The sequence below is a fragment of the Acanthaster planci genome, linkage group LG11 (assembly GCF_054643075.1).
Source record: "Acanthaster planci isolate LZ-2023a linkage group LG11, COTS_SCS, whole genome shotgun sequence".
Lineage (NCBI taxonomy): Eukaryota > Metazoa > Echinodermata > Asteroidea > Valvatida > Acanthasteridae > Acanthaster > Acanthaster planci.
Genome location: NC_141787.1, coordinates 11,782,113 through 11,797,809, shown reverse-complemented (window position 1 = coordinate 11,797,809; position 15,697 = coordinate 11,782,113). Strand labels below are relative to the sequence as shown.

Genomic DNA, 15,697 nt, shown 5'->3' with positions numbered 1-15,697 from the left:
TTTATATAGCTCCACAAAGTTTCACTACACGAGTTTCTCAGGCTGCTGTCTGAGGTGAGACGGAGACTTCTAAATATTTCCTAATCTACGTCCAAGCCGGTCTTGCGAGCTTTATAGTAGGCTCTGCGTTTACGTCTACGCACATTTCTATGATAAAGCTTAAACCCGACACCAGGGTAGCTTGTTTTGCCCAAACGATTTTGCATGAATATGTTGATCAACTGCTGAAGTTAAGGAATGCTTAAAATTAAGCCACAGTTAATTTTAATTAATGTTGGGTTACAATTTGTAAACTTGCTCAGTGATAGACGCAGCATACTCTGTCATCATCTTGTTGAATTCGATCAAAGTTTTCCCTTTTTGAACTTGCAACCTTACTTCGTCGCTGTTGGATTTTCTGAGATGGCATAAAATAATCTGTGGACCTTATTTTATAATTTAAGACAGAAGGGAGGATGTTTGTATTCTGTACACTGAAAGGGCATTTGTAAAGATCAGCTCCAAGATCTTATCTTCTCTAGTTGGTTACAAAATATACTTGATGCAAGTTCTGGTCCTGCATTATAATATCGATCATCTGCTTGCTAACAGCGGATATCTGCCTTAGTATTGAAACTGAATTTTAGATAGACAGACAGACACTCCGCCACATCCGGGAGGTTAAAGTATCCGGCGAGGATTGCTTGACAATTTCTGGGTATTCTACAGATAGACCAGTCCGATTCGTTGATGGGTTTTTTATCGGTTTCAGTTTTCCCAAAGAGTTTTCTACAAAAGATACCAATGCTGGTTTTCCCTTCACATGCATATATTGCTAGCAATTATTCACGGTCTGTGTGTACAAACCGGGTTATTTCCTTGTGATCAAATCAGAGCCAAAAAAATGCCACCGCCTGTGGTGTCAGTTCTTTTTTTACAGAAGATCTGTTGACTTGCAGGTGAGAATTCAATTGACTACATGGAATTTTGAAGTGTAGTTTCCCTTTTCTACGATATACCCCGGATCCCATGGTGCTTGAATCCAAGTAAAATCCGTATCAAGACAAACAGAAGAAATGCAAGAACTTAGAAGGTCTTTGAAAATCACTGATACAAGTTGAAATACACGATGCTCATAAAAAGGATCTCCTTCTCAGGATCTCCTGGAAAAAAAATGGGAGACGTTAGCTAGTGATCCATGCCCTGCTACACGGTTTCGTCACATTTTTTTTTATTCACGAAACATTACATTAAGTCTGGTAAAGTCAATGACGTATACCGTATGGATGCACTCGTGTATCCTTTTGTTTTTAAAAAGCCAGCTTCATGCGACGTTTTGCAGACATACTATTCAATTCACAATAACAAAATTTTAAGGTAAATCAGACAAACGAGGCGATCTACACCTTGCTGAAAAAATGGTGATAACCAACCTGTACAATTGGGTCGATGGAATGTGGTGAAGAGGAATGGTGGCTGTAGTCAAGGCCATGTTAGAGAAGTGAACCCAAAATGTCCAGTGTTGGTGGGCTTCTCCAAATACCTTAGAAATGAATGCATTTTGGCAATCACAAATGGATGTCTTTCCAAATAACCCGGATGTATTGCCATGAAAGCAAACGCTGACTCATACTTTTCACAACTGCATTATATATTGAAGTATCGAAAATAATTACTAATGCATTTATACGGTCGTAGGGACTATCATGAACGTACAAATAATTTCAGTTTGGAAGTATTACGCTTAGATCAATCTTAACTTCAGGCAGGGAATTTGACAAAGAAACTCACTCAAAACTCTTTGGCCTAATGCCCCGATGCATTTAAACTTCTTTTAAAGGCTTCAAGTTTTGTTGCTAATTTAACTGTGGAAAGTTTCCTTACAGTTTCATTTCCCAAGACAGAAATTTCACTATTAGTTAAGGACTAACAACTGCGGTAAAATTCTCTCAATAAACGGATCTCACTTGTTTCTTCAAATTCATTTCAACCTTGGAGCATGCGCGGTTCTACGGGGGGTGGCGGTTGGGAGGGGGCTTCAGAACTGCGCATGCCTTGGAATTATCCCGCTTATTATCGGGTTTGTTGTTCTAGTCTGTGGTAAAATGAAATTACACTTTTCAGAACAAAAGATTAGGCTGTTTTATACTCGTTAATAATCTACATTGTACAAAACGAGGTTTGCGTTAATTCAAAAAATTGTCAAACATACAAGAAGTATCTTATGAACATTTTCAGTAAATATTTGTTGCATTCGCGTGACAACGACATACCTAGACAGGTTGACTGAACAACTGCTATTACATTTTAAAAGGAGCAAACTACAGTAATTCCAAACCATGGGGGCATTCTAAAGGGGATTATTGTTCACTTGGCTTGACAAAATGGCTCACCAAAATAATGACTACTGAACCGAATCCAGCCTGGCGTTCAAGTCAAGAGAACAATGACATTACAGTTGCCTGTGTAACTTTTGATCTGAATCGACGCGCTGGCTTCACGAGATTGGTACGGGTACGGCGGATACTTGACCGCACTTGTGCACACCTTTTGCCTGTACCTTTAGTCGAGCGTCCTAGTTTACAAATTCATTGCAACCAGCACATTTGAAAATACCACTTTTAAATTCACATTTCTGTTTTCAGGAAATCCCTAGGTTATGCAAGGAGAAGTTACGTGAGTGGCCAAATTTACCGAGAAACACAGTTGATAAGGAAATTGATAATTGTCTATAATTACGCTTGGTCTATGAGAGGGTTTTATATTTAAGCTTTGTTTCGCCCTCTGTGTGAGTGATATTTAAAGAATATTTTATATTGTACAGTACTGATTACCTGAATACATCTATGAAGTCGACTGGACAGGGTACAAGAGTACTGTGTAGGACAACCTGGAAAACCCAAGTGTTTTCCTCACTTTCATTAAAAAGTTTCAGTACATGTACTTATATATGGTGCAAATGGTTTAAACCTACGGGGCTATTTGAAATGTCATGGTTGAAAAGTCGGAGATTTCGATGAAGACAAAGCGTTGTGATTCACCATGCGGTCTACTTTAATATTCAACAAGGCCTTGGCCCATTTTGCAGGGGCAAGAATTATCTATACCTGGACCCGTCTACATATACAGGCTATGTCCGAATTACTTGCAGCTTGCAAAAATAAACGAGTCTATGACAGTTAATGCAGCAGCATTACTCGCACTTTTGCACAAGGTATGAACAATTGATTCGTCTCTACCTTCTGGCACCACGACTACAGTGATGTTCCAGAGCATATTCTCAATTGTTACGGTCACACAGCTGACCGGCATTGTGAGTACTTGCTTAGTGCAGTCTGTCTGCAAGTGAAATTACACAAATGAAAAAGGTTAAGAAACAGACGAATGCGCAACGAAAATTGTGATGAAGGGCAAGGCACACATCGCGGCATGAATGCATTGCCCATGCGTGGTGACATATTTTGCTAGCCCGTAGTTCAGCAGTTGTTTATTGTGCATGCTGTTTCACATGAGCTACACGCCAAAAAAGTATTTCTTTGTTCATCAGACCGCAAAAGTTTCGCGCCACTCGTGCACGGACGGATGTTGACAGGTCAAATTGCCGGATCAGATCCACCCATGAGGACATGAGGATGATCTCGTGGTACACTGTCGGAACAACCAGATGGCATTACGGTCACACTGTGATCAGGGTATCACTGTGTAAAATTTTGATTTCTCTATGAATTCTAAAGTTCACAGCAACACAGACCGAACGCTGTGGTTACATGCTGAAATGGACACTGTGTTCATGTGTAAATATATTGAGTTTTCACACTGTGTCAACACTGGGAAATATCTTACGTTTCTTCCATTCATTAATAGTCATGTATTATTAGATAATCTGGGCTTGGACAATATCTGAGGTGGTTTGTGATTTTAACCTTGAGCAGATCAGAATGGCTACTATGATGATCCCCTCTTTTGTAATTACGTAATTAAAAAAAATTCGGCCAAATGCAAAAACCTCCTGTTAATTTGCATTTCTGTAGATGCTGAATAGCCTAGTTTAGTCACCTTTAACATGGGGACTTCCCCTGAGCTGCTTCATTCTTTTCCAGAGCCCGCCTCCAGCCACGTCCCATGGGGATTGTATGTAAATATCTAAACCACGTGCTGATAAGGGATTATTGACAAAGAAAGTGCCTGGGCAAGCCTGGGAAAGCGTGGGTCTGTCCTATATTAATAGTCGGTCTCTCTTACGTGTCTCTAAGCTGTAGACAGCTGTGTGAGTAGTTTTATTGTGTTGGGCGTGTCAATTTTTTGTGGTTGTAACGGAAGTGATCTCAAAAAGAGCACCTTGGTGCAATGAGCGTAAAAACTAGGCTTTGTGCAATGAATTTACATGATCCAGCATTAAACAAATTTGGATTTAAACTTATGAAAATAAAATCAAGTCGTTTGATTAAAGTTGTATGCCATTAAAGTTGTATGGGAGATTGTATAGCCCCCAAAATGCTGAGATTGTGTAAATCGTTGCCAAGATAAACTCCCCTGGTCTTTGGGCTTTCATCTGAGAGCAGAATAAAAAAAATGGTCCCGAGTGCACAAGAAAGTTTATGGTTGCCACTTAAAAAATGGTTCCAAGCAGACTTCGGGAAAATCATTTTTCGGGAGATAATTTTGTTTGTGGGAATAACGAAAAATGTAATCGATTAACCCACAGAAAATTGAAAAGAAATTGAAAAATAACATGTGCTTTCATCTGAGAGCAGAATGGTTTTAAGATCCCACATTGCTTTTAAAGTAAGACATGACATAATCAGGAGGCATCATAGAAATATTTCTATAAATCCCAAAATTGGGACTGATAGTTTCCAGTTCGGGGTATTCCTTTCACAAAAATCCCCAAATTGCGGGCAGGCCTATTTTGGATAGAGGCGGGCGGCTACATTCAGAAATGAGCGCTTAGTTTACTGCTGTTTGGGGGTATCTTCCTCGAAAGGCGAATAAAAAAAGATTTTGGTGGCTAAGCCCCATGAAATTGAAACGAAAAGTGATCTCCTGGCCATAATCTTCAATTTCCAGTTAAAAAAAGGAGGCCAACCTCCTCACGACAGTCAACAGGCGGCGCTGTTTCGGTCCGATTTTGCACAGTTTTCTATGGGCATGTGTTTTGTGTAGTTCCAAATTACTGGCGAGCAACCATAGTTGTGCTATAGCGCCCTCTCTGGTCGTCCAGGGTGCATGTAACTACCGTTAGGTAGAGGCGATATCACAACTGGAAAAGGTACACTTAAGATAATTTATACCGGTATCACCATTTGGCTCCCTGGTTCATATGCATTGAGGCTGAGTTCGGGCGGTTTGTTCTCGTATGTTCACGAACAGCTCGGTTTGTCGTTCTTGGATCGGCCGCTCAAACGCCGGGAACAAACAACCGGTTATTAGAAGCATCATGCTAGTAACGTGCAACATGGTGGTGTCCATATTGTAGTAAACTATTCGAGAGTTGATGCTTGGACAACTGGGCTAAATTCTTTTCTAATCAAACAGGAACATTCATTTATGTGTTGTGAAAAATAAGTAATGTTAATTTTGCCAAACTCCCTATCGTCTCCAACTTTGTAAACCATCTTTCTCTTTTTTGCAGCTGTTCAAAAATCAAAATCTCACGAGTTTTTCCGTGTGCTCCTGTAAAACCCTGACGAGGAGGTGGTGTGTGATCCTGTTCCGAGATCCTGTTCTTGAGTCGTGTTCCCGTCGTTCGAGCGCGGCGAGAACAAGAAACCCGTGTCAAGAAAACGGCGCCCGAACTCGACCTAGGCGTCACTGTAAATGAATTATGCAGTATCTGCTCTTTGCAAGGGTACCACGTGCACATATGTACATGTATATGTGTGTCATACGTGCGTAACGCGACGAGAGGTTTACTTCCGAGCAGGTTCGCGAGTCATTCAACTTCTTATAATTGTTGTAGACCATGATAGACTGTGATGAATATAGCAGTATGTAGTCTTGGTTTCAAGACGTTAGGGCTTGATAGAGAACACCGTGCATAGTGCGCCCCAACGACTCCCAATTAGACTGTGCGCAGTGAGAGTAAGTAAAAACTAGTTGGGCGAGGGCGCTCTTTAACAGAAATAAAACAACTATCGATCACTGACGTCTTTGGCCAAGACTAAGCAGTATAATATTCATGTATTCGCATGATTCAAGAAGGGACAGAAGCCACGACTTATTGTTGTTGTTTTTAAAGTAAAAGTATGCCTTAAATTAAAGATGGCAAGCACATCAAGTGTACTTGTAGCAGCCTCCAATATGTTGAGGGGGAAATGATCCCCCCTGCAGCTCTGCAGTGCTTTTATTTACAAGAACGTCGGAAAAAATCACAAGCCTATTAACTTGAAAAATACCATGACCTAAATCTGTATAGTTATTTGTTAATAATAGGGAATCGGTGGTGTAATAGGGTCGAAATGGTAGGTTATGTGCTACAATTGCACAGTTCAGTATTATATAGATGAATAGTTGAATACAAAGGGGGCCTCAGACGATCACATTTTGGGCACTGATAGACTGATAGTTTCCAATTTGGGATTTTTTCCACAAAAATCCCAAATTGCGGGCCTATTTTGGATAGAGGCGGGCGTCCTGTTATATTCAGAAATTATCGCTTAGTTTTACTGCTGTTTTGGGGGTATATTCCTCGACAGGTGAATAAAATAAGAATTTGAAACACAAAGTGATCTTCTGGCCATAATCTTGAATTTCCAGTAAAAAAAAAAAAACTCTGCACGAGAGTCATCAGGCGGCGCTCATTTTCGGTCCGATTTTGCACTGTTTTCTATGGGGGAGAACTTGGTGTAGTGCAACCCTAGCTATGTACATGTACATGTAGAGTACATGTACTCGTAAACTACATGTACGTGTACAGTGTACATGTACATGTACAGTACATGTACATGTACATCCATATGTACAGTACATGGACATGTACATGTACATGTACATGTACACTGTACATGTACATGTACACTTAAGTGTATCGATTCACGTGTACAGTACTGTGTACCTCGCGCGCAATGTGCATTCGCAGCGTCAAGAGCACACTACTAAATAATTCATACTTTACGGTGACACCTATGACCCGGATTGAGTTTGTATAAATTATCATAAATATACCTTTTTCCGGTTGTGATACTGCCTCCACAAATTGTACAATACGCGTTAGACCAGAGTCGACCCTCGTTAAAGTTTGAGTTGTAAAAACACGCGATATCCTGGGTATTTTGTGAATGTCAGCATGGTAAGCCAATCTAGAAACAATTTCAAAAAGGAGAGTTTCTATTATGGTGCAGCCCCAACATGCCCAACGCGTGGCTTGTCCGTAGGCCTATGGAATGTGTTCCTTCCTCCATGGTGTAAACATGTGTAAATAACTTGAAGTTGGACTGTACAACTTGAAATCGCCTATTTTAACGTTTGCATTTGGACATGGTATTTCACCCTACCATGTCTAAATGTTTAAAAAGGCGAGGGAAGAGTTCCATATACGGACGTTAGTAATTATTCACAGTGACCTGTTACTTGTTAGCTATGAAAAAGCAAAAGCATATCCAGAAAAATTCAATATTTAGGAAGGAAAATAACAAGTCGATCAGTTAGGAAACACTTAAAATTTTTCCAACTAATCTTGTAGGGTTTGCGTACATCCAGAACCGTATGGTTTATATCCACCAGAGACTGGTTTTCAAGGGAATAATGATTTTTCTTTAATTTTAAAAATGCAAGATATCAACTAACGTCCTAATCACCTTCCTTAAGTTACAATAACATGCAATTTGAAAACACCTATCAAAACTGGATGACCTTCACAGCTTTAGCCCAACTGAGTGATCTCCCATGCTCTCACGACCGCACCACCCACCACTGATTGTGACCTATTTTCGAGGGTTGTACAGACTGTACAGTGCCCGAGTGAAGCCATGCATGAAATTCGGTAAATGTTTGTTGCCATGCAGCGCGTCTTGTGTGACTTTATCTTGTAATTGTTTATTGTCGGAAGTGGTCTTTTCCCAAATCAGTCTCTTTTCACTTCACAAAATATTGAAATGATTTTAAATTTAGATAAAATAAAATAAAGTTAAAACTGTTGCAGGTGTCTCTTTGCTCTCAACTCTAAAGTTTCCCTGTGTTTAATTTTTTTTCCAACTGTCCTTTGTTTATTTTTCATTAGACATGAAATTAATAGGTGAATGTTTTAAAGTGAACACACTTTCATTTATTTCTAAAGCTGGAAAAAAAACATGTTCTAGTGCTTACTGTGCAGATTATTTCATTAACCATAATTTACTTGGCAAAATAATGATAAACATGCTTGAAATAAAAAAAAATTGCTTTTTGGGGGGGAAATCTCCTGACGAAAGAAGGAAACTGCATTGATAAAATTTACTCCCCTGTGGGTTGGAAGCATGGGAGACTGTGACAAGGTGTGACAATAAAATGTATCCCTTGCCAGGAGAGGGGTGACACTGCAGCAGTACTTGATATGTTTGTCCAGTGCAAGCTGTTTTTCGAACATACACTGGCTCCATGATGTTAATTAAATTGATGGAGTTCGCAAGTTCAGTGGGTCCAGATCAGTAGAAAACACAGCACTTGTCACTGTCATCAATCTCTGAGTCACTGTCATCATCATCGATGGTGATGGTGCTCTGAAACGATGTTGCGTTCTGGTGCGGGAACGTATTTTGGATCAGGCTGAGGTGGAGAAATCACACAAGGCTTCTTTGGTTCATTCACGCCAACAATGCACCAAAATGCTTTTGTAAGCATTGATGGTGAATACAGTGTAGTTCCTGTAGACGCTTGCCTCAGACTGCAGCACTTTGCTTGTACACATGTTCTGCAAGATGAGAAAGTAGCATGTATTTTGCTGTTGAATGTCACGTGTTGGTTGTGATATCTGGAGCCTAATGAATATTCATTATAATCTCTTTTTTGGTCAAAATATCGATCCATTTTTTATTTTGTAGGCCATAATTGAAAAAAACCCTCACAGTCACTTGAAAGAATGAAATGAAAGAAGAAACCTACATTGAATTACTGTTCTTCTTATGTATTAATTTAGATTTTTAATAGGCATGCAGGAATCGCACATTTTCATGGAAAAAATGAGCTTTGCAACATGTCAACTCGTCACTCCAAATGTGAGGGCGAAATGATTTGCCAGGCAGTGAGAAAACGATATAAGGAACATGTCTTTTCCAAGCATCCGTACTTTACCCTGCATGCTCAGTTATCAGTGGAATCATGTGACTTCAGTCATACACGAACAGCAACTTTGAAACATTGTTATCTGAAACTTAAAATACACTGTAATGGATATTAATTGTCCGCACACCCTCCATGGTTTTTGTATCTTGTAAACTAGGCATAAATACATAAACTTTAGATATTTACAAGTGCAACTTACTGCTAAAGCCATAACTTCCAACATTTTTCGGCCAGCGGGGAGAAGAGAAGATCTTCGGCAAGTCTGAAGGAATATTATGCCATTCATTGTTTACATTGCGCGGCGTAACGCAGACGGTAAGGACGTGAAAAGTGGGCCCCTCGAAATCTGGACCTCCCACGATACAAACCTTAAAGATAACCATGTACAAACTGCCTTAAACACATTCTGGCTCTGTTGAGAGCACCAACTTACCCTTCCATCACAGCTATTTGTGTGACCAAATTTCCTGCCTTCTTGGGGAAGTCAGATGTCAGGATGGGGAGGTTTATTCACCATATATCCTCATTAAAATGGTGAGAAAGCCTTTTGCCTATCCACACTACAGAAATCAGCATACTGGTAGCTTGACCAATCGCAATACAGCTCCCAATGTTTTCCTTTTTTTCCTGTCACCTACAGATGAAAGCCGCACTGTGATTGGTCCAATTTGTTTACATTCCAGTGACCAGTCAGAGCTCAGTTTTCATTTGGATGGGGTCAGGAAAACAAAAGGAAAAGATGGGAGCTCATTTGCAATTGATCAAGCTATCACACAGCTGGCAGTTATTGAGAGTACATGCTTAGTGATGCTGCTGTTTTCTGTAGTGTGGATGGGCAAATGCTCAAGAATTTCATCATTTTATTTTTAATGAGGATATAAGTTGAATAAACCACCCCATCTGACTCTAACTTCACCAAGAAGGTATGAATGAAATTTGGTTGCACAAATAGCTGTCATGGAAGGGTAAGTTGGCATAATCAAAACAGCCAGAATATGTTTATTGGAGTTTATACCTGGCTAAGGTTTGTATAAGCCTTACAGTTTTGGAAGTAGGGTTTGTGCACAGGGTGTCAAGCGGTATCCGTAGGGAACTCGTTCCCCAAGTCCTACTTTAGGCCTCCCTCCCACCCCAGAAACTGTGGTGTTCGTTGTCCAGCTGCGCTCCCACAAAACGTTTGTGGGAGCGTGGGGGGTGACAAACCCCACAATTCTGGGGCCGAGGGTAGTCCAAATAGGCCTCAACTTTAGTCCAACCAGGCCCTATGCATGGTAGGCCTGTCATCCATGGATATGATGGACTAGCCACAACCTGTGGCCAGCTACTGGATTTGAACCCCAGACCCTCTGGTTGTGAGTCAGGAACCACTAGGCCCCCACCCCCTGTAATGCTTCTTGGTCAGTGCTTTTTCATAGTGTTCAAAAAATTCATGATAATTTGCCACCAAAGAAAGATTACATTGATGTGATAGGCATTGTAAATTGAACCTGTTTGTCTACTTTGTATTTTCATTCAGGCAACTGGTATGGACCAAGTTCTGGGTATGGGCCTTATGGCCTTAGCCGGGGCAATCTTCTCATACTATACAGTCTGGGTCATATTCATGGTAAGGCTGTACTGCATGGCGTACACATCAGTTGAGACAGTTTCACCCCATTTTCTTTCCCTTCCCTCCTCTTTTACGATAAAAGAAATTAAACAACAAAAACACCTCAGTGCATTGATTTAGCCATCTCCTGAAATCTTGATCTTCATTGTTACTCAAGTTACTCCCCTCGCCCCACATGGTCTTGATACTGGACTCCATCTGTATCTAAGGCTCCACGCAGCAAATTGGGGAGATGGTAAAGATGAAAAGTTACAGACTTTGACAGATTGACTGTTGGATAAGTTGATATTAGGTTTGAAAATACAGTTACATTATACATTAAAATTTTCCTCTGTTTGATAATTGTTCATGTAATTTCCGGAGGAAATTCAGACAAGTATAATTTGTGTATGTGGTTCAGTGGAGTACAGCCAGATTTGTAGCAGAGTACTCTGGTGATGCCAACACCAAAAAAACTCTCTCCAAGGCCAGGTCAATGTAGGAGGCCAACAGAGGTCATGACCCCCCTTCCACCCCAAAGAACCCACAGCTTTGCTCTTTTCAAAGAGAAAGTTGATTATTTCTATTTCACTTCCCTTTCTTCAATTGCATGTAAAAACCCCAGAATGTAGCCTCACCCCTCAGAAGGGAAGTTGCACAACAGGGCAGTTATAGAATTAGGTCAGCAGCGTAGCCAAAGAGGATTGGGGGAAGCATATTGCTCCCCTCCCCGCACCCTCCAAAAAATAATCATCCCCAGAAACGAGGAAACGAAACAAATCAGTAGTATTATTAAGAAAATATGGGGCACCCCCACAGTAATATCAAGTTCTCCCACTCTCCCCCTCCCCCACAGTGAGAACTCTGGCTACACCTCTGCCCCCCGTCCATCCATTTGCCAAAACAGATCTATGGCATTGCTGAGAGTAGTTGTCGCATTTGGTTTTATTACCTAATAATCTTCACCCTGTGTGTTTTTTCAATTCCTCTACTGCCTTCCATGCTGGAGCAGCCGTTCGTCGATGAGGACCACTTTCTACAGCATTTCTTCCTTCCCCGATTCTATGCCATTGCTCTGCCTGTCGTAGCTGGGTTGATCTTCCTCACATTCATTGGTGAGTAGTGCTTCTACTAGTCATTTGCTGATGAGGACTGACATTTTACTCATACCTTTGAATTTTTTAATCGCATTACACGCCATCAACTTTCATCTCGATGAGTACAAAAATTAATTATACATGTAACAATACTAACTGTACAGCATTAACCCTTATCTTGTAAAAATATTCTTAGCAAGAACCCATTCTCCAAAATCCCCTCCCATAAAGTAAATCAAAACATATTCTGTGTACTTGATCTTTCATGGAGCTTTGAGCTCTGTGCAAAGAAAAAGTGGCTGTAGTGGCCGAACCTTCTTAACTCCTACAAAATCCTACAAAACCTCCAGGTGGATTTTCAAGGATTGCGGAGGGTTATGGTTAATGACAACCATTTTTCCATCACCTGGAGGATCGGAAATGATCAACCACAATCCCCACTTTGATCTTTTCCCAGGAACGTAGCACTGCGCTGTGCCGACCAATTCATTCAGAGTTGATTTCAAGGAATTACTGATGCAGCAGATATGAAATTTTGTGACATTTTGAGTGTAGCCGTGACTGTAGCTGGATGGGCTAAAACTGAGTGTCTGATGATTCAGTTTCAATGTCATTATAACTGTTTTTGTGTTCCATTTTCCTGTTGGCAGGTGTCTTCGTGACGGCAGTCACTCTGATGAAGAAGAAGAAAACCAAATGACAGAGAAGCAAGCTTGGCAAATCTATTTGTACAAAGTGGCATAATTCACTTTTTTTTTATTGAGTGCTGTTAATTGCTCAAAAGGAGCATTACAAAGTCCAAAACAGGATTGGAGATGTACAAGTATTTAATTTTAGAAATCAGAGGATTTGGGACTGTAGTTTCTCTTTTACCAGTACAGGTAATGACTTTGTACGAAAATTCAAATGAGGATGAAGTAGACTTTGAAATTTTTTTCCTTTTACTGTAACATGTACACACTCAGCACTGCGTACTTAGTGCCATTTGTGAGCCTGTAACAACAACAACAAATAAGAAGCTTGCTCAGTTGCGACACAAACCCACGATCTCCAGCTTACTGGTGTAGATGCCCTAACCACTCAGCCACCAACCTTGCCATCGTAAGCTAGGGGTTTCAAAGGAAAATCAAATCAAACATTGGCATGCTTTGTATTAGAGATGACGTATCTGTGTAAGTGCCCTGAGTAAAGCAATGTCATTGAAGGCTTGTCTTATGTCTAAAAATGCTTTTTTGGGGATTTGTAGAAAAATTTTGAAAGAGAAATGACAGCTGCAGTGGAAAAATTGTACAGTTATAAATGGCTCAATGCAAACACTTGTTAAATTTAGATCCGTTTATATGTATATTCATAGTCTATAGCAAAATTGTAAAAAGGAATTATGAGACATCCTTGGATGCTACAGGGCTAGAGTAGGATCCCATTTACCAGTGGCTACAGTGCCTCTTATTTCGGCCTACCCATTACGGTCATTTTGTTATGCCCCTAAATATGAAATTTCAAGCTCTACTAATACTGGCATGTGAAGCCACAATGGCAAACAGCACCTTGGACAAATGAAATGGCCATCAAGGATATAATCATGGCATTCGAGCATCTCATAATTTGTTATATCACTTTGGCAGCTAGTGTGACTGTGATACAGAGTACCAAAGTGAATATGTCACGCGCACAATTAGTGTGTAAAAGGCATTAGCGCGAGAACCAGCGTGTGAACCAACACGCGCGCGTACTCCATTTGTTTGCACTGCACTTTCTGGTTCACAGTGACATCACATTTCGGTACTCTATTACATTCAAGGATACACAGCACAGGGGACGTATGTTCTATTGTGGGAGGATTTCGGGGGGGGGGAGAATTCAAATGTGAAAAGGCAATGTGCACATGCAGCCAAATTTTTTGTGAGCTTCTCGGCCAGGCCTTACTTCCGTACTCCATTTTGGTGGTAAATTATAATAGTTTCTATAATTAGTATCCATGGAAACTAGTACTATTTAAGGCAACCTTATAATAGGAGATCTTAATGACATCCTGTGGTACCACAGTGATGTCCTAGGATACCATGATACTTTGAGATACCAAAAAAGCACTGGAGCAAATTAATAAATAATATGTCTTCAGGCAATTCCATTGAATATCTTATCAAAAGAAAGGTCCAACTCCACCCTTTTGGCCCAGGCCTATGAGAGGTAATTGATTTCCGTTGCAACTTCTGCAAAATATATGCACTTTTTTCTTTTGAACTGAAAAAAGGTTTTGTTGGAGTTGGGCTCTTCTTTCAATTAGGTATTCAATTAGAAACTTACTAGAGTAGCTAAAGGCCTCTTAGGATACCATAACAGCATTTTAGAAAACTGGTGACATCATAGGAAATCATGATGGCATCTTACATCACCCTAGTGGCATCTCAAGATGTCCCAGGATACAGGGAAGAGTACTTTGGAATCCTATGGTTTCAGAGCATCTGAGCTTAATACACAACAGGAGTTCAGACTTCAGTAATAAAAGTCAGAGGCCTGAATATCTCTTGAATGTACAGTCTTACTGAATGGCAAAAATTTGAAATATTTATTTGTCTAACTTGATTTTATCGTGGTCTTATCAGTTTGTCACAGTGTTTGTGCGTAACACAGGCGTACCATTCTAAAAATGTCACGAGCATCAAAAAATGATGTCTTGAGTATCAACAGAATAATAAAGTGTTCGTTTTGATACTTCACTTTGAATACGACTAACTTGTTCTCTCATTATGTGACTTTGCAAGTCATCCTACTTACCCATGCACAAATATTTGTTCTGCATCTATGGCAACACTCGGCACTGTTGTGTGGAATCCAATAAGCCCTGGTGACATAACAAAGGCAAGATTAAATTGCAATCTGCATTAAAGAATTCTATGGGAGGATAATTATATTTAGCTGGCTGGCTTGCATGTTGATTATCTTGTGTGTACTGCAGCCATCCAGCATATCAAGAGGCATTGATATTCAGACTTTGTCATTTCTTGCTCCATAGATCTGCCTCACAGGTAGCTTGTGGTGTGTTTTGACCCAATAATAAAATATTGTCCTAAGAAACATTCCCAAAGGTAAAAGCTCATGGAAAACTAAAGGGCAGAGGAAACTAATGACCCCTTTTGCGCTACCCGCAGTATTTCAACATGTCATAAACATTGCTTCATTTGCTCACTTGCCAACTCGAACATGGTAAATACCAGTCGGGGGCAAAAGTGAGGATCGATTGTTAGGCAAAGAAAGTTCAATTTACTTCAAATGCATGGGCATATCCAGTTTTCTCGCGACAATGCACATAAATCCCTGTACAGACCCAGTGGGTCATGACCACAAGTGCTCTATTGAACATCGTACTCGCAGTTAAAAAGGACTCTCCACTCACCCCACTCCCCATCCAGTCTGTCTTATTTTGTATCTTAGTAAATATAACATCCCAGATCCTTATTATCCTAGTTTTAGACTCATACATGCATTGAAAGTTCCAGTATGTACAAGTACTTTCAGCATTTTTTATATTATACATGTATTCAAGAATACAATCTTACAATCACTGTTTTCTAGAGCTAATAAAATGAGGATAGTGAACAAATTATGTTTCATCAAAAACATTTTGCAGTCCCAGCAGAATTTGCTGCCATTCTGAATTAAAATTACCATTTAAAAATGTACGTTTTCATCATTTTAACACGTGTAACTCATCAGAATAAGCAAAATTGTCCCTCAGATAATTGCACCAAAACCAGAGTCGTTTTACCTTGCA

The 15,697-nt window shown here is 40.1% G+C and overlaps 1 protein-coding gene across 2 annotated transcripts; it reads left to right on the top strand.

Moving 5' to 3' along the window:
- Window positions 1-7,131: 7,131 nt before the first annotated feature.
- Window positions 7,132-14,649, top strand: LOC110984832 (dolichol phosphate-mannose biosynthesis regulatory protein-like). Of its 2 annotated transcripts, none has more exons than XM_087143081.1 (4): window positions 7,132-7,267; window positions 10,754-10,843; window positions 11,838-11,940; window positions 12,573-14,649. In XM_087143081.1, the coding sequence occupies exons 1-4, from the start codon at window positions 7,265-7,267 to the stop codon at window positions 12,620-12,622; spliced, it is 246 nt and encodes an 81-aa protein (XP_086999207.1). In that variant the 5' UTR covers window positions 7,132-7,264; the 3' UTR covers window positions 12,623-14,649. The 2 variants fall into 2 exon arrangements, with proteins under 2 accessions (XP_086999207.1, XP_022101066.2); XM_022245374.2 differs by lacking the exon at window positions 7,132-7,267 and adding an exon at window positions 10,042-10,202.
- Window positions 14,650-15,697: the final 1,048 nt, after the last annotated feature.

Coding starts and splice junctions, on each gene's coding strand:
- LOC110984832 (XM_022245374.2), top strand. CDS start 10,167: ATGAAATTTGGTTGCACAAATAGCTGTCATGGAAGG. Junction 10,203..10,753: donor CAAATAGCTGTCATGGAAGG/GTAAGTTGGCAT, acceptor ATTTTCATTCAG/GCAACTGGTATGGACCAAGT. Junction 11,941..12,572: donor GATCTTCCTCACATTCATTG/GTGAGTAGTGCT, acceptor TCCTGTTGGCAG/GTGTCTTCGTGACGGCAGTC.